The sequence below is a fragment of the Protopterus annectens genome, chromosome 5.part0 (assembly GCF_019279795.1).
Source record: "Protopterus annectens isolate FY-2018-M chromosome 5.part0, PAN1.0, whole genome shotgun sequence".
Classification (NCBI taxonomy): domain Eukaryota; kingdom Metazoa; phylum Chordata; order Ceratodontiformes; family Protopteridae; genus Protopterus; species Protopterus annectens.
In genome coordinates, this window is record NC_056735.1 from 759,146,297 (window position 1) to 759,173,906 (window position 27,610).

The window sequence follows — 27,610 nt, forward strand, 5'->3', positions numbered from 1 at the left end:
TGTAGTTAGGGTTTGAAAGGCAGGGGGTAGAGTGAAAGGTCATCCCATGTTCTGGTGACATGTCTCTGCCCACCAAAGAAACTCCTGTTGCAGGCAGGGAATAAGAGGAAACATTGTTTCCAGACTGTGACAATGTTGACTCCGTAAACCTTTTAGATACCACTGTAGTTTCCTCATATGCAGTCTTGCATATGGAATTAGTAGAATGCAGGATGCCATGAACCCCAAAGCTTGCAGAATTTGTCTTGCAGATAATTGGGTTTTTGTTGCCACCTGTTTGAAGTAAATAGTCATTTGCCTTTGCTTGTCAGGAGTAAGGTAAGCCATCTGGGGCAATTGTATTCATGCTTGCACCCAGGAATGTAATCTTTTGAGAGGGTACCAGTTGTGATTTCTTTTTGTTTATTGTGTACCCTAGGCATGTTAGAAGCCTTTTTACAAATGTCAGATGTTGAAGAAGAATGTCCTTGTTTTCTGCTTGAATGAGACAGTCGTTCAAGTAGGGATAGATTTGTATGCTTCTTTGTCTGCAAAATGTAATTACTGGTGCCAGGCATTTTGTAAAGTCCCTGGGCGCAGTAGATAAGCCAAAGGGCAGTGCAGAGAATTGGTAATGCATAAAACCAGCCTTGAATATGCCTTGTATCTTCTGCACGATTCCCTTACTGGAATATGCAGGTATGCCTCTTTTAAGTCTAGTGTCACTAACCAAGCTTTCTTGCCCAGCATGGGCAGAAGCTATGCAAAGTCAGAATTTTGAATTTTGGGATGTCCAAGAATGTGTTCAAAATTGATAAATCCAGTATTAGGCACCAGGCATTGTTTTTTCTGGGTACCAGGAACAGTCTTGAATAAAACCCTTGCCCTTTTTCCTGTTCTGGTACTGGATGAATAGCCCCCATATCCATGAGGGACGTAACTTGTTTTTGTGCCTCTGCCCATTGATTTTGTGGCAGATCTGGCAAGTATGGAAATGAAATCTGTACCCTTGGGATACTATGTTTAATACCCACTTGTCCTGGGTTATTAAATGCCAATTTTGAGCATGAAGTGCTAATTTTCCCCCTAAGGGGGCTGCCAAAAGATAAGTGCTTGGTGATGGCAGAGGGAAGTCATTGAGACTGTTTACTCTAGGGTTGTACTTTGTTTCCTTCAGATTTGGAGGTAGAGGCACCCCATTGCTTTGACCTGTAAGAACCCTGTGATTGGCATCTAGAGCCTTTTGAGCTCCTGGATTTGCCTCGTGAGGCTCCGTCAGACACAGGAAAGGACCAATTTTTTGTAGGCCAGTGTCCACTGAATCTGGGAGGCTGCACATGTAAGAAATCTTTTACAGTTTGCATAGATTTAGCTTTGTCTTCCATTTTCTTTAAAACCTCTTCTGCCTTATTACCAAACAGAGTATCATGCTGTAAAGGTGCATCCAACAATTTAGCTTTAACATGATCAGGCAGATTTTGCTCCTTGAGCCAGGCATGCCTTCTAATCACAGATCCAGTAATTGCGGCCTTGCAAGAGACCTCCAAGGAATCAAAACCACATTGCAAAGTATGCTTTCCAACCTGTTCTGCTGCATGCAATAATTCCTATAATTCTTTATTTTCCACACATTCAGAAATCAACATCATTTTCTGTTTCAATAATCCCATAACATGCTGTTGATATGTAAGCATATGAAACTGGCAATTTAAGGCCCTAATTGCCAAGATTGCAGATGTATAAACCTTCTTTCCCCATCTATCCAGCGCCCTGGAATCTCTAGGGGGTGGGATTTTTGGCTGTAGAGGCCTTTACACCTTTGGGACCCTGTGAGATAGGTTTCAGGGTCAGCAGCAGGATTTTTGAATAAAAATTTGTGGGAGTCAGGAACCCTCTGATATCTGTCTGGCTTACTAGGAGCCGGAGGAGGGGAATCAGGAGCCATGTTTGATTCCAAAAACACATCAACAATGTCGAATACAGGAGGTATAGCCAAAGGCCTATGCTGAGGAAGAAGAAGGAAATCCCTAAGCCTCTTTTTTGATTCCGAGAAATCCTGACTCTCCCAATGAAAATGTTCCCTTGAAGTATGCAAGGTTTCTCCAAAAGAATAATCTTCAGGACGAGATACAGATGGGATGGATTCTTCTGCATCTGAATCCTCATAGGGTGATATAGAAAATTCCTGATCAGAAGAGGAATCAGAAGAAAAAGAAACCTGATCTGAAGAGTCATAATCAGTGTCTTTCCTAGGCCTCTTATCAGGAGGGGGTTGGGAACCTCTGATCAAGGTAATTAAGTCTTCAGCCATTTTGATCATCTGTTTTTTAGGCATAGGGTCCTGAGCACGTGGCCCATGGGTCATTTTTTTAGCCTTTGAAGTTGTTTTTGAAGCTGGCGTTGGTTTTATATAGAAATGTTGAGGCTTGAAAACACCCTCAGAAGCCGGTGCCTGCTCAGCGGCTCCGGACCCACCCGAGGGAGAGACATCCACTGGTACAATACTCTGTAAATCTCGTGGCATGCCGGACTCCGCATGGGTCTCGGTAGAAGCCTGCGACTCAAAAGTAGCAGGTATCAGGGGCTGCGAAAGCGCCTCACTGAGTACCGGTGAACTGGCGACTGGCTTAGGAGAAGCTTTGTCTGGTTTAGGACCTTGACGGTCTGTCTCTGTCCTTTTCTTTGCGTTTTTTGTGAACTCCGGTAGTCGGATTGCTATCCAACGACATTTCAGGGTAATTAAATCTGTTTCCAAAATATTCTGAAGCAAAGATATACCGACGCTTAATAGTGCGTTGGTTGAATCTAGCACAAAACCGACAGCAAGGCACGTTATGATCTGGGCCTAGGCAAGGAATACAGTACAAATGAAAATCCTTATGAGGTATTTGCTTCCCACAAGTAATGCAATTATTAACTTTTACTGACATCGATAAGGAGCAAGAAAAAGTTTCCCCAACGGGGTTCTTAGCTTTAATTGAAGACTTTGGTTCTGAAACTCGAATGCAAAAATTTCAGGAGTCAGCCGACGGGCACTTGCGAACTGCTTCTACTTCGGGCACTGTGCGGCAAGGAAGACTGAAGAAAATGGCGTCGGCTGCATGTTTTATACCCCTGATGACCTGACGTCATGGAAGAGGAGACAGCAACCGACGCAGGACCCAAGACTTTGATATTCAGGCCGACTGAGGGCAACCTGCCAGCAGATTACCCAAATGTAATGACTGCAACAGTGAAACACGAAGAAAATCAGAAGCCCCAGGCAGAGAGACAGTCCAAGGGAAAAAGGATCAATGCATCCAAGAACACAAGGAAGTGGGAGAGGAGGGTGGGACAGAATATCGCAACACAGAAGAGAAGGACATCTACCGTTATGGTAAGTTCTTACACAACTAATCCGTGTCCTTCTATTATTCATCTGTTGCAGTATTCTTTACATGAGGGAGAATACCAAAGCTCATGCAGAAAGGGAGGTTGAGGTGACAGATGAATTTTCCAGGAAACCATGAAGAATGGCCCTGGCAAACCCTGCCCTGGATCTGTAAATAGAATACACCTTATAATGTTTTATGAAGGTGTGAACAGATGTCCAAGTAGCTGCTTCTAAAATGGAGTTAGTGTCCAGCCATTTGATGAAGGCCCCTGAGGAAGAACTGCCCTTGTAGAGTGAGCTTTGACTGTGCCAGGAAGGACTTCACCATGGTGTGTATGGCAGAATGAAATGGATTTGGAGATCCAGTTGGCCATAGTCTGTTTGGACACAGGCAATCCTAGAGCACTGGAGTGGAATGATACAAACAGTTGGTCTCATTTTCTAACAGGTTTGGTCTTGTGCGCATAAAACCTGAGTTGTCTGTGTACATCAAGTGTGTGTAGGATCCTCTCACTATTGTTCTGGGGAGAGGGGAAAACGTAGGTAGATGAATGGCCTGGTTTAAGGACAATTCATTCGCAAACTTTCGCATGAAGGAAGGGTTAGTGTAAAGGGAAACCCTGTCTTTGTGTAAGGACAAGAATGAAGGAGATGCCATAAGGGCTTGTAGTCCTGAAACCCTCCTAGCTGAGATAATAGCCACCACAAGAACAGCTTTCGCGGTACAGTGTTTGAGGGAGCTAGAAGAGGCTGGCTCAAAAGGAGCTTGAGTCAGTCTCTCTAGCACAAAGTTAAGATCCTGGGGGGGGTTACAGAGGACGCCTTTCAGAAATTGTTTGGCCTCAAATCTGGAAGCTACAGGAGGGAAAAGCAGCAGACAAGCAGAGATAGCTAACAAATGTGCTTTCATGGGAGAATAAGCTAAGACTGCATTAAGCAATTCACACAGATATGACAGAACCATAGGGGTATCCACCGTAAATGGGTCCAGGTTTCTAGCAAGACACCAAAGGAAAAATCCATTTGGAAAGGTAAGATCTTCTGGTATTGGGTTTCCTAGCCTCCTGCAAGACTTGAAGCACATCCTCAGAATAAAGGTGTCAGAAAAGAATCAGAGCTCTATCTCCCACAGGGTCAGCTGTAAGTCCACTCTGTGAGGTAACTTGTGATGACTGTCCTTGGCTAGATGTAGAAGAAGGGGGAAACCAGTGCTGTCTTGGCCAACAGGGAGTCACCAGAAGAAAAAACTGACCAGTATGCAGGTGAACGTCGAGCAGCAAAGCAAACAGAATTCGAAACAAAAACAACTTGACTCACCACGGCAAAAGGAATAATAGCAATACAAACCAATCACTACTACAAAACCATAGAAATCAGTAAAATATATAAACGGCACTTTAACAAAGCAAAAAAACAATAAAACAAGGTTAGCGCTTTCGCCGTTAAAAAGACCACTTCATCAGACCAACATGAAACATCGGATAGACCGACCTATATTAAAACAACATAATAAAGAATCAGCATACACCAATAAGGTCACATGTACAAAATTCATTTAGATAATGCAACTCCATTCATAAAACAGTGAGAAATCAGATCAGTGCTTTAAAATCATGTGCCTTAAGTATCGGCTTAATAGACAAGACTTCATTCAAGCCAGGAAATTTGTCAGCTTGCAAACGAACAATGCATTTAAGTTCGGAACACACAGTCTTGTTTCTTATGTCACCACCTCTCATATTTTCACTGACTAAAAACAAAAAATCTTAAAACGTATTGCTAGATCCTAGATCATATGGACATGTCTCGCTAGAGCGCTTGTAAGTTTACCATTATGTACATCACTCAAGTGCTCAAATATCCTATCTTTAAGGGCACAATTGGTCTTACCGGCATAAAAGCAATCACTTGGAGAGTGCTGAGCATAATAAACAACATTTCTTGTCTTGCTGTCTGCATAAAAAATTAAAGGTAATATAAGAAGTCAACAGGAGATGCTCAAATGAACTATATAAGCACAAGCAGCACAAAGATCTACAAGGGAAAGTGCCCTCACGAATTGAGCAAAAACTGTCATATCCAAAATGCTTATAGCATTCCTTCACACCACTACTTCTTTTCTGCGATTCACGATGAACTGTATTAAAGACTCCACTGATTTTTTTAACTGCTACAATTAGCAAAGACAGACTAGGTAATGTGGTGACTAGGATCTTTAAGAATCCATGTAAGAAGAATATTCTACATAAAGCCAGTATGCATCCGAGGCATGTTCCCAGGAATGCTGTTAAAGGCCAATTACTTAGAATTTTGAGGCTTCACAATGATGATCACACAGCCGTTGAGGCTGTAGGTGCAGTTTCTAAGGAATTCACGTCTCGTGGGTACTCCCATAGGGAGATGCAACAGGCTGCTGTTGAGTTACTTCCCTTGAGAGAGACTATTGCTAAACCTTTTTTTGCTGAACGGACTAGTGGCACGACCCTTCAGAATGTTGATCACAGCACTTCACCAAGGATTATCTTTACCTATTCTAGCAATACGGGAATTGTGCGGGATATTGTTAAGAAAAATTGGCCAGTGTTGATGACTGATAATTCTTTAAAAGATTTAGTTGGTCCTGTACCCAAGTTTACATTTCATAATAATCAATCGTTGAAGAGACAATTGTGCTATAAGCATTTTGGATATGACAGTTTTCGCTCGATTCATAAGGGCGCTTTCCCTTGTAGATCTTGTGCTGCTTCTGCTTATATATGTGTTAAGTGTTCGCTTGAGCATCCCCTGTTGACTTCTTATACTACCTTTAATTTTTACGCAGACTGCAAGACAAAAAATGTTATTTGTTATGTTTAACGCTCTACCTCTGATCTCTTTTATGTCAGTAAGACCAGTCATGCTCTTAAAGACAGGACATTTGAGCACTTGCGTGATGTTCATAATGGTAAACTTACAAAAGCTCTAGTGAGATATGTGCATGATCTAGGATCTAGCAATGAATTTAAGGGTTTTTTTTTTTTTTTTTTTTTTTTTTGGAGGCAATCACTGAAAATATAAGGTGTGACATAAAAAAGTGTTCAGAACTGAAATGGATTGTTCATTTGCAAGCTGACAAATTTCCTGGCTTGAAAGAAGCCTTGTCTATTAAGATGATACTTAAGGCACTGATCTGATTTGCCACTGTTTTATGAATGGAGTTGCATTTTCTGAATGAATTTTGTACATGTGACCTTGGTGGTGTATGCTGATTGGCTATTATGTTGTTTTAATATAGGTCGGTCTATCCAATGCTTTATGTTGGTCTGATGAAGCTCTCTTTTTAACTGCGAAAACACTCACCTTGTTTTATTGTCTTTTTGCTTTATTAAAGTGCCATTAAAATATTTTTACTGAGTTCTCTGCTTTTGTAGTGATGATAGGTTTATACTGCTATTATTCCTTTTGCTGTGGTGAGTCGAGTGTTTTTTTCATTTTGGATTCAATAGGGAGTCACCAGCAAAATATTTTTGGTTTGTCCTGTTGAATTTTCAGCAGGACTTTCGAAATGAGTAGTACAGGAGGGTATGCATACAGAAACTCCCCCTTCCAAGAGAATGACAGGGCATCGTCTTTCCATGTCTGAAGATGTGGTTCAGTGGCACAAAATTCTGGAAGTTGTTTGTTCAGAGGGGAGGCAAACAAGTCTATTTGTGGAATACCCCATTGGTGGACAATGTCCAGGAACACATCCCTGTGAAGCATCCATTCGTGGGCTTGTGTTCTGGATCTGCTCAGTGTGTCTGTCACAGAGTTCTGATTGGAAGTGATGTAAACTGCCTGAAAAGATATTTCTAGTAGACAGGCTAGTTACCAGGCCTGTAAGGCTAGTCTGCAAAGGAGGTAGGATCATGCCGCCCCACCTGCTTGTTTACATATCACAAAACAGTCATATTGTCTGTGTAGAAATGCAACCTTCCCAGCCTCAGAAGGGGTTGGAAGGACTGTAGGGCAAGAATCAGTGCCTTAATCTCCTTTACACTTATGTGGTCTTTCCTCTGAGAGGATATCCATTCACCTTGAACTGTGTGAGTGCCCACAGCTGCTCCCCAACCTGTATCCACTGCATCTTTGTACAGATCTTGAGTTAGGGGCAGTCCTGTGTTTTTGGACAATTGTCTTATCCACCACTGGAGCTCCTCCTTGAGGCAGGGTAGAAGTGGGATTTGAAAATCTTGTGGGTGGGCATGCTGAGACCACACTGATTTCAGAAACCATTAGAATTTCCTTATGGAAGCATAGGGATGGTAGAGGTCATCAGTCCCAAGATTCATAGAAACTGTCTTGCAGACAGGAGTTTGAGGGGGAGGGTCTCTGAAAAAAGAAGGGAAATTTCTTGAGCCTTCTGAGGCGGGAGTAACACCACCATTTTGTTGATTTGGAATCTGCACTCCAGAAAGACATGGTCTTGGGATGGGGCAAGTGTAGGTTTTCTGAAGTTGATAGTGAATTCCAGGCTTTGCAAAATGGCTATGGCTGAGTGGAGGTTGTTGTTCAGTTCCTCTGGAGATTTGGCTTGAAAAAGAAGGGTGTCTAGGTAGGGGAAGATTTGGATGCCTTGGAGTCTGCAGAGGGTGACCCCAGATGCTAGGCATTTTGTGAAGACTCTTGGAGCAGTAGAAAGTCCAAAAGGCATGGCAGAGAATTGAAAATGTCAGAAGCCCACAGAGAAGTGTAGGAGATTCCTGTATTTGGGGTGAATGGGAATATGGAGATAAGCATCTTTGATGTCTACGGAAGCTAAGAAGGCCAGAGGGAGGATAAAGGGGAAGAGGGTCTGGAAAGTTAGCATTTTGAAGACATGTAATTTCAGAAAGCTGCTGAGACAGAAGAGGTCTAGGATGGGTCTCCAAGGTCCTTCCTTCCTGTGAACTAGGAACATGCGAGAATACAAGCATTTTCCTTTCTGAGCACGGGACATGGGGTGGATTGTGCCCTGTTCTATCAGGTTTTGTAGAACTGGGGGGGCAAAGAGGTTCCTGTTCTTTTGGAGGTTAAGGGATACCCCTGAAGGGAAGTACTGTGCGCCCTACCACAAAGTATCCATTCTTTATGATGATAGGCACCCAAGGGTTTTGAGTGATGGATTCCCAGGTTGGAAGGGATAGAGTAAGGCACAGGGAGAGGGGAGGGGAGCCAAGATTGTCTAAGGAGTCAGAAGGAAGAGCCTGTCCTATCATGAAAGGGCTGTTTAGCCAACTGGGGAGCAGAGGAAGAAGAGGAAAACTGATGTGTTTTCTTGAACCACTTGGGGAGTTTTGACTGAGGGATCAAGGATTGCCTGCATGCAAAGACCTGTTTCCCAGGGTAGTTGCTGTGGAATTTAGGCAAAGGAGAGACCAGGACATACTGAAGGTCTTTTAGCACCTTGTTCTTTTCTTGCAGGGATTTGGACAGTTCAGCAGAGGGTCTGCCACATAAAGTGATGTTGTCCAGGGAGGCATCCATAAGTTTCCCCTTTACGTCCTCAGGGAGGGACTGAAGCTTTAGCCAGGCAAACTTTCTTAGTGCAGAGGAAGAAGCTGCAGCCTGTGAAGTGGCCTCTACTGCATCATAGTTGCATTTGCTTTAATGTCTGGCTACCTGAGAGGATGCAGCAGTAAGAAAGGATGCCATGGCCTTGTTCTCAGAGTCTGGCATATCAGATACTGTCTTGGAGAGTTGTGACATGAGTTCCATATTGTACTTGGGTCATTTGGGTCTGGTAATTCAGGGCTCTGAAAGCTAAAGTAGCTGAAGTATAAATTTTCTTACCCAGCCTCTCCAATTGTTTGCTATCCTTGTCCGAAGGGAGGAGGGAAGTAGAAGGAAATTACCCAGAAGCCTTATCAGAGGCTACTGAAATCACAGAGGGGTCTGCCACAGGGGCTTTGAAAAGGAAACTGCAATCCTGAGGCACTTTGTAATATCTGTTTTTTTTTTGGAGCTGGAGGTTGAGAGTCAGGGTGTGAAGATATGGAGGCAAAAGCATCCAAAAAAGCTGCGATAACAGGAAGAATGGCAGAAGGACTAGGGTCTGTACTTAGGTTGTAATACCGTTTTTGGACCGCAGACATTTCTGAGCTGCCCCGTTTAAAATGATCTCACCAAAGGAAATCTTCTCCATAGGGGATTCTGTCCCATTTGAATCTTCCTCAGGGGAAGCATAGTCCAAGAGGGAAGGGATTTGGGATGAGTAAGCCAATTAATCACTATCCTCATCAAATGAACAATCTTCCTCTGAAGTGGCTTGGGCCCTGGTCCTTTTTTTGGGGGGAAGAAGGCCAGGCAAGGGGGGAAGAAGGCCAGGCAAGGGGGAAACCTGCTTGGCCGGAGGGAGGCCTCTGAGCCATAAAGGCCTTGTGTAAACTTCTGCCACTCCTTCTGAGAGTTTGGAGGGGAAGAGGTATGTTTAGTTTTCTGTTTTTTCTTTGTTGGAGTATCCAACTGATACAGAGAAGGAGGGACAGATGTAGCCCTACATTCAACCAGATCCATCTCAACATCCTCTCTCACCATAATCTGGGTTATTCCTCTAGGGCCTTCAGACACAATGAGCCTAGGTTCCCCCTGGACATCAGGAGCTGATGTCTGTGACGCCTCTCTGGATGTGCCTATGTCCATTTCCAAGGTGGCCTGTAAAACAGGCTCAACCTGTGGATCTGGATCCGCGACTGAGTGCGTCTCTGAGCACTCGTGTGCTTTGAGAGAGGCGCAGCTTCCACTTCGGGCCTAGGTTTTTTTTAGCCTTCCACTTAGTAGGATCGGTTGTTGGATCCGAGGGACCTTCCAAGCTAAAAGCTTAAGCCGTTGGTTTTCCAAGTAAATAGTGAGAGATTTTTGCCAACTAAAGAGGGTCTTGGGCACACAAGATTGACAAACTGAACAGTTTTTATGGTTGTGGTGGACCCGGAGACAGAAAAAGGACTGGGGATGACTATTCTTGTGTGGAATTGGTCCTCCACAGTCACACTTCCCTTTCCTGAATGACATTAACTTCAAAAACAAAGCAGTAGCAAAAGACAAAATGATTCCCCAATGGGGTACTTATCGTTATTGAAGAAAATGATTCCAGCATCCGGACGTCCGGACCTTGACGATCCGACTGGTGGCAAAGAAGTTCTGAGGATGGTGCGCACGAACGTCTCTTTTATGGCCTACTTCCGACAGTAGCTTATGTCAGATGTACCACACACTTTGGTAATAAAAGACTTTGACAAACTGGCCGAGATTGGGTCATCTTGGCAGGAAACTCCCTCATGTAAAGAATACTGCAACAGATGAATAAAAGAACATACATACATATATATATATATATATATATATATATATATATATATATATGTATATATAGCATTCATATATATATATATATATATATATATATATATATATGTGTGTGTGTGTGTGTGTGTGTGTAGATACATACATAGATAGCTAGATATACCACTCAGAAGACTGACTCAATGGAAAGTCGAACTTCATATGGTCGAGACTATATGAATCACTTTACAAAAAGTTGAAATACGGAAAATCACTAAAATCTACAATTTTGCAAGGGGGCAAGCTCCCCTGCACCCCCTCCACCTCCTGCATATATTATATACCAACTCTGAGATGAGGTAAATTCCCTGATCTCCACTGTACCAGAATCTCCATTCAAAAGCTAAGACAGTTCGGAAAGTTAGTCATACGGTCTGGACCATATGAAGTTCGACTTTCTGTTGAGTCAGTCTTCGAAGTGTGACCCATTTACATATGTGTGTGTGTGTGTGTGTGTGTGTGTGTGTGTGTATATCTATATCTATATATATATATATATATATATATATATATATATATATATATAAAAATATATATATATATATATATATTTACATATATATATATATATATTTATATATACACACACACACACACACGCACACACTGTTCTGTTCCAAACATCAGACAAAGTCGGCTCGGATGATCAAAGGGTTTTATATGAAACTATCCAAGTAGTCTGTGCAGATGGTGCTGCTCTTTTTAATAACGTGATTGGTTTTATTTTTTAAATGCCTATTTTGTTATAATTGTAGCTCTGTTGGTTTGAATCCCTCCATGTGATCACCGGACTGTGACATAAAAGGTAAATATTTTAAAGTAGTGTAAATGTGCAGTGCATGCAGCATTGATGCAGTTAAAATGCATATATTAAACAAGTTTTATACAAACAAGCTTGCTAACTGCAAAATGCAATTGTATTGCAATGCAGGGCCTAAATAGGAAGAAAAACAAAATATAATTTCAACTTAACTTAAAGAATAGTAAAAATGCTGAAAAGGTGAACAGTATATATAAGCAAAATAAGTCAACATTAGTTCAGAGTTCAGGCCACTTCAAATCTATGGCATGATGATACTGAAGCAATCCACTGCTAGCAACATAACCTGAATTTGAACTGTTATTAAATGCACATAGTTACTCTGGTATGAATGAGATATTTTTCTTCCAATTCAGTCTGAAAAAAAAATAGCTATCTTTATATTGAGTTATCTGTTTATTACTGGAACTAGTTGCATGTTTTCCTTGATTTATAATGATTTAACATTTTGTATTTTCATCAAAGTTGTGATTTGTAACCTTCAGTTGTACAACTAACATATTTAGTTTTATTTAGCTTATGCATGTCAGTAAAGGTCTGAGGAAGTCCTGGCACTGTATGTGTTACTCTAATCAGGCAATAATGAACCAAACATTCTTAATGCCAGCCTTATTTTCTCAATCCTCGTTCTTTTATTAATTCCATGTTTTATATTGTGGAGCGCGCGCACACACAGACACGATTTTCTATTTATAATTTTTATATCATATTGTTTGATAAAGGGTGCTCAAAGCATTCACAGCCTGATGAAAGCCTGTGGCAATCTTGTTAAAACTGTAAAGTATTATTATATGATGCACTTTTCTAGGCTACTTCCAGAAAATGTAGGTTGGCATTTTCAAATCAAAATAAAACATAACATACCTAGAGCGTGATATACTACTGCCTTCTGTATGTTCTCTTTGTACAGGACTCCTCACTTCTTGTGTTCTTTGTGCTTTTTCTTCAGCAACCTTCTGATTTTTTTCCTCTTTTGAAGCAAATTCTTCTGTCAGAAATGAGTAACTGTCTGACACTTGCTCCTTAGCTCTTTTAGCTGTCTGAACCTTCTGCTGCTCAGACTCGCCATCACTGTCATCTTTAGGTCTTCTAAAGCAGCTGCTTAGAGACCTTGAGGATTCTGTATGTCTAATGTTTGAAATACTGCTCTTGGTTGAAGAATCTTCATCATCAGGTGGCTTTAAAAACTTTGATTTGAAAGTAGTAAGAGATGAATATTTCTCCTGTCGCCTGTCATAGAATTCAGCTTCTTCACTTACTCTGTTGAGGTCTTTTTTCTTTCTGGATTCTTTAATTACATCTTTACATTCTTTACTCTCCCCTGACACTTTATTTTCAAACAAATTCTTTCCCTCTGTGTCCACATCCGTCTGCACATTTCTGTGCCTTTCCATGCTATATTCACATTCACTCTGCCGATCAAGGTTTTGTAGCAATTCCTTATCACGCTTTCTTTCCTGACCTGCTTTGCAATAATCATCTTTTTTCTCATATTGACCTTTTTTACTTCCTTTACAGCTTTCAGACTCCCAGTTTCTTGGCATCCTCCACCTCTGTTTCCCAAAATCTGTTTCTCTTGGTTTCTGCAGACCTAAGGCTTTCTCAGCTTCTTCCATCCTCATTCGAAATTTTTCCATGGACTATAAAAATATGTTTGAAGACATTAGAAACTTAAATTCTAGCTATGTATTTATTCAGTGTGTAAACATTCTAGATACAAGATACGAAAACATTCAATCTAAAAATCTCAATCATATTTGAAAAATAAATGCCATTTATGCACTACAGAGATTTTGGACCTGACTATACCCTAGATAATCTGGGTATGATTAGTAGGCTGGGGACTGAAGCAGTCAACTGGGGAGGGATGAGAATGAATGACCAATGCTGGCTTGTCCATCGTGGTGTTAGAATACTGACAGTCCCACCGCAGCAGCCACTTGGAGGAAGGTCTGAAAATGTAGACTTACATTAGGGATGTGAGCCTGTGAAGTACTACACACACTGCAACTGAGGGCATAGGTGTGTAGAACAGAGCACTCACAAATTGCTCTACACAGCAAGTATTGCACCATGCATTCTAAAAATGCAGGGATATAACACTCTTAATTCTCCCAGATGGACAACCGCATTGATTCTCAGTTCTTGCCTCCATCCCCTTTCACAGTGTTTTAGTGTGTGTACAGAGGGGCGGGGGACAAATGGGTCAATGTGGTATGGGCATCTGATGATCACAATAGGTATGTGGGCAAAACAAATTATACATGCAACAGCAAATTATTTAAATCCAATATATTTATTTCACTCAGGTCATGGATGAAAACTCACTGATTATTTATTCATGGTGCTTGACTAGGTGGGTGGGCTGGTAACAGGATCCTTTCAAGCCATTAACCATGTATAACATGAACACATTATAACAGATAAAGAAGCATGGCAGATAAACCCAAGTATTAAAAACAAACACAATGCAAAAGGATAAGCTGTAATATTAACAAGAAAAAAACAACTGTATGCAGAACTGTCAAGCTTATCTGACAAGCTCTGAGATCTAGGGTACAACACTGCCTTTACTCACATCAGTGGTGTCACCTTCTCATTCTGGAGTCAGGTTTCAAATTTGCAGGATGAATTACATGATAATACTCAAAACCATCATGGGCAGAACAGTTTGTAAAGAAGGAACTGTATTTTTCCCCAAGTTTCATTACCTGAACAAATAAAGTACTAGTTTACCCACAAATCCACACCTATCAAAAGCTGTAATTCATACCCATCTGCACAACATAATTAATTCTGGGCTTAAAGTACTCGTCTATAATCTCTGACAACTGAAATTTGTTTGCACAAATTAGCCATTCAGTAGTGTAGGTGTAAATTTACTAAAGCTATGCTTTTATGACTAAGCAGTTCTATGATAAAGACAACTTATTGTCAAACAGGTGTTTTATTTACAGTAACTAATAAAAAAAAACAATACAAATATAACCCACACAAGCAGAATTAACTTCCGCCAATTCCAAACTAAGACCTTTACCAAACCCAAAACAGGGCAAGTGTTCAAAAAATTCCTTAGCTTGAAATATATTTTCCACTCATTAAAACAGACTACAACCCCACCAAAACACCTGCTGCACCCCACCATCCTCACAATGGGACGATGCAGTAATTATAATATGCCTACTTGTGTTCTCAAAAGCAAAGTACTTTCAAGACTCTAGAACAGAGAAGATAAAGAGCAAGACAAGCAATTCCTAACAGCATAAAGGCTGTAATCCAAGTATGCCTATGAAGCATTCCCAGTAATGAAAGAATTCCCATACAATCAACAAGTACATATGACTGCTCCAACCTACTGCTGTGAACAGCACTACAACAACAGGATAAGGCTGGCTTAAAGACCTGCAAGTTAAATTTGAAATACCCTATCCTATGCAACCATGTTAAGCTGCCCACTATAAAACACTGTGAGGCAAAGTCCCTTGGGTTAACATCCTATATAACAGCCAGTAAAAGACAGCTACAAGTTTACAGTCACCTAACAAGGTTAAGCTACGATGACAAAACATGAAGTGCTAACTTTGAAAAGGCCTTACCCCATATCTTTCTGCTACAACATCTTCCACATTACGTTCCTCTCTTTCAGCTTGCTCTTTCATTCGTTGGTATGATTTTCTCAACCAGCTCAAACCACCATCTTCAACAGCAGTAGCTATGGCAAAAAGCATGGACCAATGAACAATACATTATATACATTTTTAAATATTCTTTAACTGAAAAAGTTAATTTTCTTCTTACTGTAACTTTAACTCAATGTCAGATTTTAATACATATCTGGTATCGCAAAAGTGTGCAGTAATTAAACAAGTGTCAAAGCATCTTTCTTCATTTTGTATGTAATTAGAACAAAAAGCATTTATTTTACAAGCTCACTAAATAGTGGCCAAACAGTACCTCCAAACAAAATAAAGACTTATGAGTAAAAAGTGGAATCCCATTCTAGCAGTTGAGACTAAACCTACACTTGGACATATGCCTGTATCTTCAAATGATAAAAATAATAATCTAAAATGAATACACTCTTTGCCAATCAACTGTCAAATGTCACTGTCTCATTTGCAATAGTGGGTTATCTTCAGTTTTATCCTACTCTCCTGTTACAATAACTGTGCAACATCAACTGTAATTCTAATTACTGCAAAGGAAAACAAGGTGGCAAAAGGAGGGGGTTGAAAACACTGTTGCTTTACTTATTTAATTTATATAGCTGTTAACTGGGCTACGGTAGGCCATAGGCTGATGTATTTAAGTTAAAAGTATACATGCTGCCCTTCCTCATGCTCAAAACTGTTCTTTTGGACATTATCACTGATTTCAAATACAAATTACTAAGTAAGGCTTTTTAACAAAGGATACTATACCTTAAAACATTAAAGCATTAAAGATAACAAAGGATACTAGTGCTTAAAATTAAAGCAACGTAATGCCTTACAACAACTGTTGGTATTTTAAATGTTATCTTGAAAGACCACCTACAAATGATCTAGGAAGGGAGTGTCAAAGCTCAATAAGAATCTAGAGTTTCAAGACAACTTCTGGTAGGAATACAGCCCAAAGTATTTACTTCTGCACTTGCCAATAAACAATATACAATGCATGAGGCAACACCAAACCACTGAAAACTTCAGTATCTCTTTCCTCTATATAACCAAGTACAGATAATCTAAGAAATAATCTTTATACTCCCAGCAGTACCACAGTCTGCCCTATATAATATGTATCATTAAAATATTTATCACATTGTCCAAACTGGAAAAAAGTAGAAATTAGTACAGCAAATGTAGCAGTTTGTATAAAAACACTTCAAAAATCCATCTGGTTCAGTAAATGCTTCAAATCTTCAAAAAATCAATAGACTGTAACACACCTTTTAAATTCTTGCTGTTTGATCAAAGTACTGTATTTTTATTTACCTGGAACCTAAAAGAGCTGAAATGTTCAAACCTTTACTTTCAACATGTCAAATATATTTAGATTTACATGGTAAAAAATGAATGAACGAGTCAATGTCTGTGGCATTCAGACTTCTCAGAGAGATTTCACCAGGTGACTAACTGTTCACTAATGAGGATAAAGCATGCCAAACACCTACAAAGCATGCATAGAATGATGACTGCACATAATATAATCACTGTACACAAGCATAGAGAAAGGAAAAATAGAATTTGGATAACAGACAGTGTGCGCCTGCAAGTAAATAATTATACATCTTATGTAAATCCCTGTTTCTAGCCACTTAACCATCCAAGCAGTCCAGCATATATTTGGGGAAAAAAAAAACAGGCATATCTTATACCCACTCAACAGAATGGAAATAATCATGACTAAGGTGATGGACACACTGTGTTCCACATTGATTGGGTGGGACCTAAATCATATCGCACATGGACAGCAGGTATAGGTACCACAAATAACTAGAGGATGAAAATGAGAAAGAGATGGAGAAAACTTTGGGTTTTGGAGAATAAACATCACAGTTCATCAGTACTGGTGCTTTACCTGTTGAAAGATGTCCTGGCAAAGGTGCCTTGGCAAACAGCATGGACTTCTTTGAGATAATACTTTAAAGTAACAATTGGAATAATGATCTAGCTCTTCAACTGTCTCGAACATATCCAGGCCATTTTATAAAGGAAACAGTAAATATTCTTGAGTGTGTGTGTCTGCAACCCACTTGAAACGGTAAAGCAGTAGAGTGGTCCATTTATCATTCGCAAAGACGGTGCAAAGTAGCAATAGCCATTTTAAAAGTCTCCAGCAAAAAGCCATCTTCAGGTGAAACATAAATGCCATATAGCATGTAATAACTAAAGTCCCCCTATCTCACTCTAGAAATTACTGAAATCTGTAAGAAGGTACAACTACAACACAAAGAATAGTTGTGTAAAATCTTACCACAACCATAGATGTCCTTCTCTTCTATGTTGCTTGTGGGAAGTCGTCAGCCCAAGCAATCCAATGTCTGGCCAGCATACAACAGCTTTTAGCTACTGCAGAAACGTGGGACGTCGCACTATGTGCTAGCAACATCAGCCATAAAAGGACATCTGCACATGCAATCCTCAGAACTGAGATGACCCAGTAAGAACACCAGAGCAAAGCATAAATCGGCCATCCAAGAAAAAATCAAGGTATGGGGGGGAAGTAGGGAGGGATAGAATACTGCAACATGGAAAAGGACATCTATGGTTATGTTAAGATTTTAAACAACTATTCTATGTCCTTCTATTCAATGCTGCAGTATTCTTTACATATGGGAGAATATGAAAGCTTAATAAGAACCCTGGGAGGAGGAAGGCACCGAACAGCTTTCTACAAAGTCATGGAGAATGGCTCTAGCAAACCCTGCCCTAGATCTAGAAATGCTATCTAACTTGTAATGTTTGGTGAAAATATGAACAGAAGACCAAGTAGCTGCCTCTAAAATGGTGTTAGTACCCAAGCCTGTAAAGAATGTAGCAGAGGAAGCCACAGACCTAGTGAAGTGAGCCATCCTTAACAGGAGCAGGAAGAGTCTTATCATGAAAGTCATAAAACAAAATTGACTTAGAAATCCAAGAATAAATTGTCTGTTTAGAGACAAGCAAACCCAGAGCCTTGGGATAAAAAGAAACAAATAACTGATCAGAAACACTGGCAAAAATTTAAAGGTATATACACATTAAAAAAATCAAGTACTATACCCAAACGTCCTGCATCAAATATATATGCATGCTAAACACCAACACCATTAAATATAAAAGTAAATATTGTATAAAAAAACACAATAGCAGATGCGGTAAAAATTAGTAAACAGTAATCTTCAAACTAGGCTTGATAGATAGGTGGTGATTGGGAAACCTTTGCTGAGAAGAGGGAGCTTCACTGGCAGCTTTTATTAAATGCCACTGCCCCACCAGGTATTAATGACGTAATATCTATCAAGCCTATTTTGAAGATTAAGTCAGACTGCCTGTCATAGTACTTACTTTTCTAAAATGTTTTTAAATAGTTTAATTGATCATATATGCTATTTTACGTGTTTATTGTTTACTAAATGTTATCGTATATATATATATATATATATATATATATATATATATATATATATATATATATATCTATATTTGATGCAGGAAGTTTGGGAATATTACTTGATTTTTTAATGTGGGTATACCTTTAAATTTTTGCCAGTGTTTTTTGGTGCCTTTTTTAAGTGTATCAAAGGAAGAAAGTAGGGATCACATTATTTCTGATGAAGTTCCTTTTCAATTGGAACGAAAGCGTGCAAAACTTTGTGTAATTAAAAACTCTGTTGCGTTCTAGTGCGGCATTTTTTTCCTTTGAGTTTAACAAGTACTCAGATTGTGGTTTTGGGTATTTTGGATATCTAAACGAAAAGATGCAGCCAAGCCACAAAGGACGATGAGACCAATGGTGTTACACCTTTACTGAACAGTAGGGTTCAGCACTTTTGTTCACAATAATATGAACTTCATCAGAACAATGGATATCTACAAACATACAATATTTAAGAACTTGGCAAAAACACACAGTTCCAAAGAGATGTCTATGAAGAAGAAGCATACATTGCACCTACCATTGGGTGCTACTATGAATAAACAATTATTACAGCATATAAATATAATGGGGTGGGGAATGCAGCTATCTCATATAAATCTTCCCCCCTTCACATCCCAACTTTTCTGCCATCAATTGCAGGTACCCTCTGAACAATTCAAATGACCTACACTTCATCTCTACAACATTGAATTCCAGAGCGTAAATGTCCTATCTATGTCTGCTTTAAATCTTCTCACTTTCAGCTGACATGCATGCTTTTTTCTTCACTTTTAGCCATCTTGCTTAAATGTTAGCGCATATTGATATCATGGCATGCCCTTATTTGTTTTCCTCCCTCTTTTCCAGTACAAGACCCAAAGCCTTTCTTTATAATCCAGCTTCAGCTTCCACTTTCCTTTTAGTACAGAAAACCCTCAGTTAACTGGCACCAATAGGGATTGGTAGATGCCAGATAACTGTAGTTTCTGGTTGCTTAAGAGTTACTACTAAAAATAGGCCTGACTAACACTGTACCCTATACTATTTGTTTGGTTTGCCTTGTTCTCAGGTTGGGGAGAGAGGGAATGTATTCCTATCTTCCTTTTTAAAAAACTCTAAAAACGTAAGGTATGTTTCTGCAGAGAGAAAACAGAAAGTGCAACACATGAAAATTGTACTGTATTTCTTCGATTTTTTTTTTGCTGATTGCTTGAGCGTGCCAGTTGCTTGAGTTTCGGTTAACTGAGAGTTTACTGAAATTTGTTTCTACTGATGCATTCTTTTACCTTAATCTATCTTCCTTATATTGCCACCAGAACCAGACACAATGGTCAATATGCAAGATGGTGTAGTATAAAAACAGCAGATGATTTTGCAATGCTGACATTTAAAATGAAAAGGTCTGCTTACAACAGCTTTGGATTTAAGACGAGCAAGAGCAGCAATATTTCTAATACATCCTGCAATGCTCTAAGTTATTTGCAAAGGAAATGTATTGTGGGCTCTGAATGAAGTAGCAGAAGCAATACACATATACAAAGATGTGGTAGAGGGAAAAATCACTGGTGGTTACAGGGAAGACGGGATTCCCCTGCAAATGTTGCAAAAAATGCCTTAAATGTTTTAAAGGCACAGAAGAAATTGGTCTTAAACATTCTGAGCAAGAAGGGGACCAGAAGAAAGTGGTAACAGACTAGCAAAAGGAAAGGCAACAAATGATGCAGGTGGTTAACCAGATCACAGACACAATGCAAACATGCCTGATATGAGGAGACAAGGTTATTGGGAACAATGTAGATACACTGACAAATGTGATCCCAAAGAGTGGTGTTGAAGTCCTGAGGAACATGATTCAATTAAGGAGAGATGTCCTTTGAAAGACGTGCTGGTATAGAGAAGACTGGAAAGAGATAAGTGACTTGGGGAATCCAAGAAGGGTGGAGGAAGAAGGCAGAATACGGAAATGTTGGGAAGAGCTGTAGCAATAGTAGGGAAAAAACAGACATTCTTACACATCACCTCAGGCTAGTGTTCTGAAGGATGTGCGGGTGAGAAGAACACTAGCTTGGGGAGGTAGAAATGATGAGAGAAGAAAACAGCATGCAAGTGGTTAAGGAAGCATTTTTAAATGTAAAGAGTGGTGTTCCAAAAAGGAATTAGGTAATGCTGCACATAATTATCTATTTTTCTGTCTTTGTTTATATCTTTATGCTGTCCATCATGATGAGTGCTTACACACAGTAGAATGCAAAACGAACAACCAATCTTCATTAGTGAGATGCAAGGAAATGAAATTCCCTGGAATAATAATAAGGTAATGGCTACAAGATCACCTGCAATTAATGGATGTGACATGCTGCATTATTTCAGGAACCTAATGGACATATGAGACATTGTGGGCAGCCACAAACTTATGTTTAAATGAGAGTAGTCCGAATCTATTCTATTGAAATAAGTCCAACATGTTCAGGACTATGCCTGCAAGCAACGACGGTTACTAATCCTGTGGGTCAATGTTCTTGTACATTCTATAGCATTCCTTTCGTTTTGTTAATAAAAATGTGTGCGAAACCTGCAAAACAGCGGAGGTGGGATGCCAGATGCCAACCCAGCAGGGGCCTTAGCAGTTTTAGAGAATGTAAAGCTGGAAAGGTACAAATTAGTATGGTAGGTAAATATTGCCTACTGCAATTAAAATACTTATAGTGTTTATAATAAATATAAATAAACTAATAGTATTTGAAAATGTTCATGCTATGTGATGGGGAATTATGACAAATGCACTTTTATGTACAATGTGTGCCAAACCAACATAATATAGCTCTACTGCTATTGGCTCTAGTATTCTGATGGACATGTACTGTGAATGAGTGAGCTCATGTGTGGGTCACATACAGCGCTGTGTTATCCCAAGTAGGATAATCATGGGGTATTGGTGAGAACAGTAATGAGGTTTACATCAGCTGGTAAGGGGACATTAACATGAAGGTGTAGATATGTGACATTAACATAAAGATGTAGATATGCTTTTGAGTAAACTCAAGAAGTACATTACTGAATCACTGGATGGAGGGATCTCCAAGCTCATCAACCACTAACCCTGCTGGCAAGGATAGACAGTATGTTAACCTGCTTGAGTAGGGGGTTTTGATTGGAACCTTACCAACCCAAAGACACATGGGCCTTAGTTCTGCTGTAGTGGAAGGCAAATGTACTTTATCAGGAGTGGAGGGGGGTAAAAAGGGAAAATATGGGTGACAATATGAAATGTTGCAGGGATTATCAAGCCAATAAAGAGGGAGTTAGTGTTAACGAAGACGGACATGGAGGAACTAGGTTTACTCTTTTTACAAGATATTTAGTTAAAACCTCAAAAGCTCAAAAAAGTTAGAAAAAAACAAATACAAACAGCATCAAGTTGGGCAAAAGGAGTTTGTAGAAAGGGAGTGGAGATTTTATGTGGTTCCACTAAACAATGTCAGTCACTAAAGGTAGTTAAATATGAAGGAGGCAGGTGGCTGACAGGGGAAAAAGATTGGTCCTGAACTTGTTGTATGGGTCCAGTACAGACCGACCCAATGTTTTCCACAACTGGCTGAAGAATATGTAGTCACTAAAGAAAGGAGATGTCAAAGTAATCATAAGGGTGACTTTAATATAGTGTTAGACAGCAAAAGTGATATGAAACTTGGAACAGATGAATTTCAGAAGCACAGGCAAAAAGCCCTATCTAGGGGGATAAGACAGGAGAGTCTGTTAAATGCATGGCAAGAATTAAGACCAAGAGAGACAAGGTTTACATTTGCAAGGTGTGAAACTAAATAAGTTAGTATGTTGGATAGATGATTGGTGGGCAGAAAACATTTGAGGAAATCACAGCTGTATATTAAAGAGAAAAAAAAAACTCAAGAGTATGTCATTGTTAAGATGAGCTGGGAACTAGAAAATTACATATTAAGTGGTTAGGAGATGGTATCCTAAGCACTGGATCAAGACAGGCTATATCAAATGAACCCAAGAGATGGTTAAGGAGATAACAGAAGCAAATAAAAATGCTAAGGGCACACTGTGAATTTGTTAACAGAATGAGGTGAAAGCTGCTTGGAGTGAAACATTATGGCTAGAAGACAGAGAATGAGAAAAGACCGGTGAGGTAAGGGGGCTAAGGGGCAAGTTTAAAAAGTTACAATGCATTGAAACGGAGAGAAACTCAGGATAAAAACAGTGAAGAGCAAGTTCCACATAAGTGACCATTTGAAAGAATAAGAGGCATCAAAGATAAAAGCTGAGCTGGTGAGAAGTGGGGCAGAATGGTGGATGAGAGGGGAGGGAGACAGAGAAAAAGAGACTTCAAGTTACTGATGTGGAGGACCAAGGATCAAAGAAAAGAAGCTTGGATCAGTTCAGCTGAAAATGAAAGGAGAGAGAAAAGCCATACAAGTCAACAAATAAGGACATAGTTTTGATGTTACTACACTCAGCTTTTTAAAAGAACAGACTTCTAAGTTGCATTAGTTTATAAATGGAAAGGATTTGTGTTGTGTAATGAGAAGTGACAGCGAATACATTGTTACTACACTCAGCTTTTTAAAAGAACAGACTTCTAAGTTGCATTAGTTTATAAATGGAAAGGATTTGTGTTGTGTAATGAGAAGTGACAGCGAATACATTTGCTGATAGGAAAGGGGAAGGTGACTGAGGCCATAAGGCAGACAAAAGGGGGCAATGCAAGTGGACTAGATGGATACCCCACTCATTTCTACAGAACAGTGCACTTTCAGGTGAGCTGTACAATGGCAAATCTGTTCAATGATACAGAAAAAGGGACATTAACCAAATCTATGGAAAAGGCAATAGCAATAGTATTCTACAAACAGAAAGGAAAAGAAAGGGATGGCAAACATCATCACCATACTCATCAACACTATGTGATATAGATACCAGAGGTTTAGCAAATATTTTGGCAACAAGACTGGACAAAGTCCTTCAGAGACAAATGGGGTGAACAACTGGGTTTTATTAAAGGCAGACAGTTCAAGAACCACTGAAATATTTGTATAGATTTTGAGGAATGGGCAGAAGAAAGGCAGGAGTTGTGCTACTCGACATTCAGAAGGCCTTTGACTATGCCTCATGGGAATTTATGACAATTACCTTGACAGAGGTCACTGGAGATGGTAGATGGTTGAAGAGAGTAAAAGCCTAAGGAGTATTGGAAAGAGGAAACCATTGGGGCTGTCCATTATCAACAGGATTATTTTTAATGGTCACTAAATGTCTGGTGCAGGGAGTAAGGCAAAGTTGGGTGAGGCAGAATGCTGGTAAGAAAACAACTTGCATTTATTGGTTTGCAGATGATGCATGATGGTACTTGAGGATGTTACTGTGCAACTGCTGGGGATATCGGGAGATGTTCGTTAGATTTGGTAGTATGTCAAAGTTTCATTACCACCCCCTTAAAGTCAATGGTAATCAGAACTGGAACTAAACAGACAGAAAGATGTTCTGCACTCCCAGAAAAGATCAGGGAGGAGAGAAGTACTTGAGCCTTAAAGATTATAAAAATAGTACATTAGATTAGAAGCTAGATCTACTGGATGTGAAGATTAGGACAGGGAAAATGTTAGACACGTGGAAGGTAGATTTGCCACACTTGGAGGTAAAACAGAAGTAGTTCACACAATGATACTATTTTGGGCAACATGTACAAATCAGCTGCCAAATAAGATAATGGCAGATATATCCAACTAGTTTGTGACAAATCTGTCTGGAAAAGCAAAAGATGAAGGATCATAAAGAATAGCCTTAGGGCTCACAGGTAAGCCGTAGGATGGAGCATGATGGATTTTAAGTGATACACAACTGACGTAAATATTGTGTAATGGCCGAGAGGCAAACAAAATGAAAATTTGGAGAGTTACCTGGAAAAAAGGACTAGAAAACATAGTGCTAAGACAATAATCAAGCTACAGGATGGTATGATAGGATGATTCACAGGTTACTAGGTTATCAATTGCAGTTTACAGATGAATGGGGCAGAAGTATCAGGGATCTATGGTGGAGCTGCCCTAAAAAGATGGAGGGGAGGCAGACAGTCTAGAAAGAAAGGGGCATTAGAAAGGTGAGGGACCCAAGAAATGAATAGTTAAATGAATGACTATGTTTCCCAGTTCTCAAAACAAAATATAAGTTAGAGAACGGAGACAGGCTGTTGTACTAGGGGATTCTTAGAGCTAGTAACCAGGTTGTTCAGAAGATCCCACACAAGAACAAGGATAAGCATAAAGACAGAAGGGGAGAAATAATGAATTACAAGGTAGACCTAGCTTTAGTAAAATACTGATGCCAGGTTAAAAAAGAGAAGAACTGTTACAGGCAGTTGGAGGACCAAGTACGTCTGTGTGGTTTGGCAGGCTGAGGGATCAATGGAGTACAGAGGATGTGATATGGGTAGAAGAGAGGTTTTGGAAAGGAACATTAGTGATGACGAAACATTTAAGTTAGTGGCACTGTTTGGAATAAGTACAGAAGGCTGGTGTCAGGTAGTATAGAACCCCTGTAAATATACACCAAGGAGCATGGTAACCATGCACAGAGTGTTGGAGATGTGATGGGAAGGAGATGAAAGACGAACTTCAACTGCTTGCCAGGGTAGTAAGACAGATGATGGCTAAAGATCAGAAAGGGAGGGTGGTGAAGTTTAAATGGAAATAGGCATGAGGATCTGGATGGAAAAATGAAGGAGGGATCCCACAATGGTTGACAAGGATGTGCGGGGGTGGGGGGGTTGTTCTGCAATAGGCAGTCTAATCAAGAGAGCCAAGAGTGAGTAATGAAACAGGTGAAATGGTACTTGTAGTAGATTAGGAAGGGCAGTACTAAGTACAAGTGCAGGGATTGTCAGATATGAGATACACTGTACAGAGATGGAGGCAACCTTCTGAATAGTGTAGAGGTAGGAAGTGGAGTACCCCAAATTCTGCACCTGGTGCTCAATACAACACAAAATGTATATGTAATAAGGGGGACTCAGGGGTACCGAGGAAGAAAAAAGGGAAATTAGAGGGGGGTTGGGGTAGGACCAAGACTCATGAACTGGATAGCTGTTTGGTTGCACTGTAGAGGTTATAGTGAGAGGGATAATGTCAGGAATTAGTGACTGTTGCAGTGCTATAGGAGTCTGTCCTGGGTCCAATACTCTTCACTTTTATCTCAGACACATCTGAGGGAAAAGAGAAAGTAGATCTGGGTAAAATCTTACCATAACAATAGATGTCCTTCTTTTCACTGTTGCAGTATACTAGGCAGAAGAGATCTCCCACCCAGGGGTCCCAACACTCAGCCTGTATACCAAAGTCTAATTATCCTGTATGTTCCACACATCATAAGTATGCTCCCCACACAGAATGTAGCATAGGAAAGGAACGTACGGCCACAGCTACCCAAACTGAATTGCCCCAAAACAGAACAGTCTCCATAGAACAAAGGAGACCATGCACATCCAGAAGGAAAAAATGCAAAATAAAAAAGGAAACCCTCAGCCAGAAGGAAACCTACAACAAAAACCAGAACAAACAAGAAGGGGTTGCATGGAGGGAGTGAACTGCTTGGTGTCATTATTGACGAACATCTAAAATTCGATATCCATATCCTATCCAAACTAACAAAAAAAAAAACACCAAAAATTAGGACTCCTATACAGATAAGTGTTATCTCACCCCCTCCACCAGAAAGACCCTTGCCTTCACATACCTTCTCCTCTGTCTATGGTATGGCGCTCAGCCTTCAAACTAAATTAGAAGCCTGCTACAATAAAATCTCCAAATTCGCCACCAACTCTAGGAACTCATCCCATCACTGCATCTCCCTCCACTCACTGCAATGGCTCGAGCTTCCCAATTATCTGAACCTCCTTAAACTCACCACTGCCCATAAGCTTTAACCCATCATCATGTCCCTCTCTCTACACCTCATTAACTCCTATATTCCTAATCACTCACTTATGTCAGAAAATCAGAACCTGCTCAAAATCTACAAACCTTTACAGCCACTTGGACACTCTCTGCTATCCTGCTCCTTAGCTAAACTAAGGAACTCTCTTCCTCCCTCCCTTAGAAATACTCATAACCACTCTAACTTTAAATCCCTCCTCCATTTCTACCTACCTTCAAAGTGGGAATGCCCTTGCTCCTTCCACACATAGTATCCTCCTATATCAAAACCCGCCTTCTAACTCTATGCATCATCTCTGCATTCACATCCTTTGCCTTCCTTCTCCTCCTTGACCTCCAGATTTTGTTAATAGTTTATTTAACAATTTCTCGTCCTCATTTGTAATTCACTGTTAATGATCCTTAGACTGTATTGTTGCTAGATTTTTTACAACTATTATTGCAGAATGTAAAATTTTAATTGTAATTCACTGTTAATGACTCAGACTGTACAGTTGCTAGAATGTATTATTGTAGAATTTCTTTTACTGTAGAATGCTGCATAAAGCTGTATGACTTCTTTGCTTTGCATGTCTACATGCTAATATGTTTGTCACTGTTATTGGAGCTTTTCTCCCCGGGTCTCCACTGAAAACAGGCTCTTTTTAGACCCAGTGGACTTCCCCAGTCATCAAACTGAAGTAAATAAAATAAATAAAAGTATAACAAGGAAATGGCCTTGTGTATCCAGGAGGAGATGGTTTCCTTGGAAACAGACAAACCCAATGTCCCAGGATGAAAGAAAACAAAAAGCTGATCAGACTTCTGAATGGCCTTAGTTTTATCCAAATAGTACCAAAGCTGCCTGTGCAAATCCAAGGTATGCAGGACCCTCTCACTAGCAGAATGAGGAAAAGGGAAAAAGGAAGGGAGCTGTACCAACTGATTCAAGGACAACTCATTTACTACCTTGGGCATAAAAGAAGGACTGGTATGAAGGGACACACTGTCCCTGTGAAAAACAAAAAAGAAGGAATGCCATAATGGCTTAGAGCTTAGAAACCCCTC

The 27,610-nt window shown here is 40.0% G+C and overlaps 1 protein-coding gene across 2 annotated transcripts in view; it reads right to left on the minus strand.

Moving 5' to 3' along the window:
• Positions 1 to 27,610, minus strand: part of CWF19L2 (CWF19 like cell cycle control factor 2) — a 1,774,451-nt gene that overhangs the window by 1,408,594 nt on the left and 338,247 nt on the right. For both annotated transcript variants that reach the window (XM_044072604.1, XM_044072603.1), the window contains exons 6-7: positions 15,107 to 15,222; positions 12,375 to 13,150 (exon numbers count right to left, since the gene is read on the minus strand). In XM_044072604.1, coding sequence (XP_043928539.1) covers positions 12,375 to 13,150; positions 15,107 to 15,222 — 892 coding nt within the window. The remainder of the gene's footprint in view (positions 1 to 12,374; positions 13,151 to 15,106; positions 15,223 to 27,610) is intronic.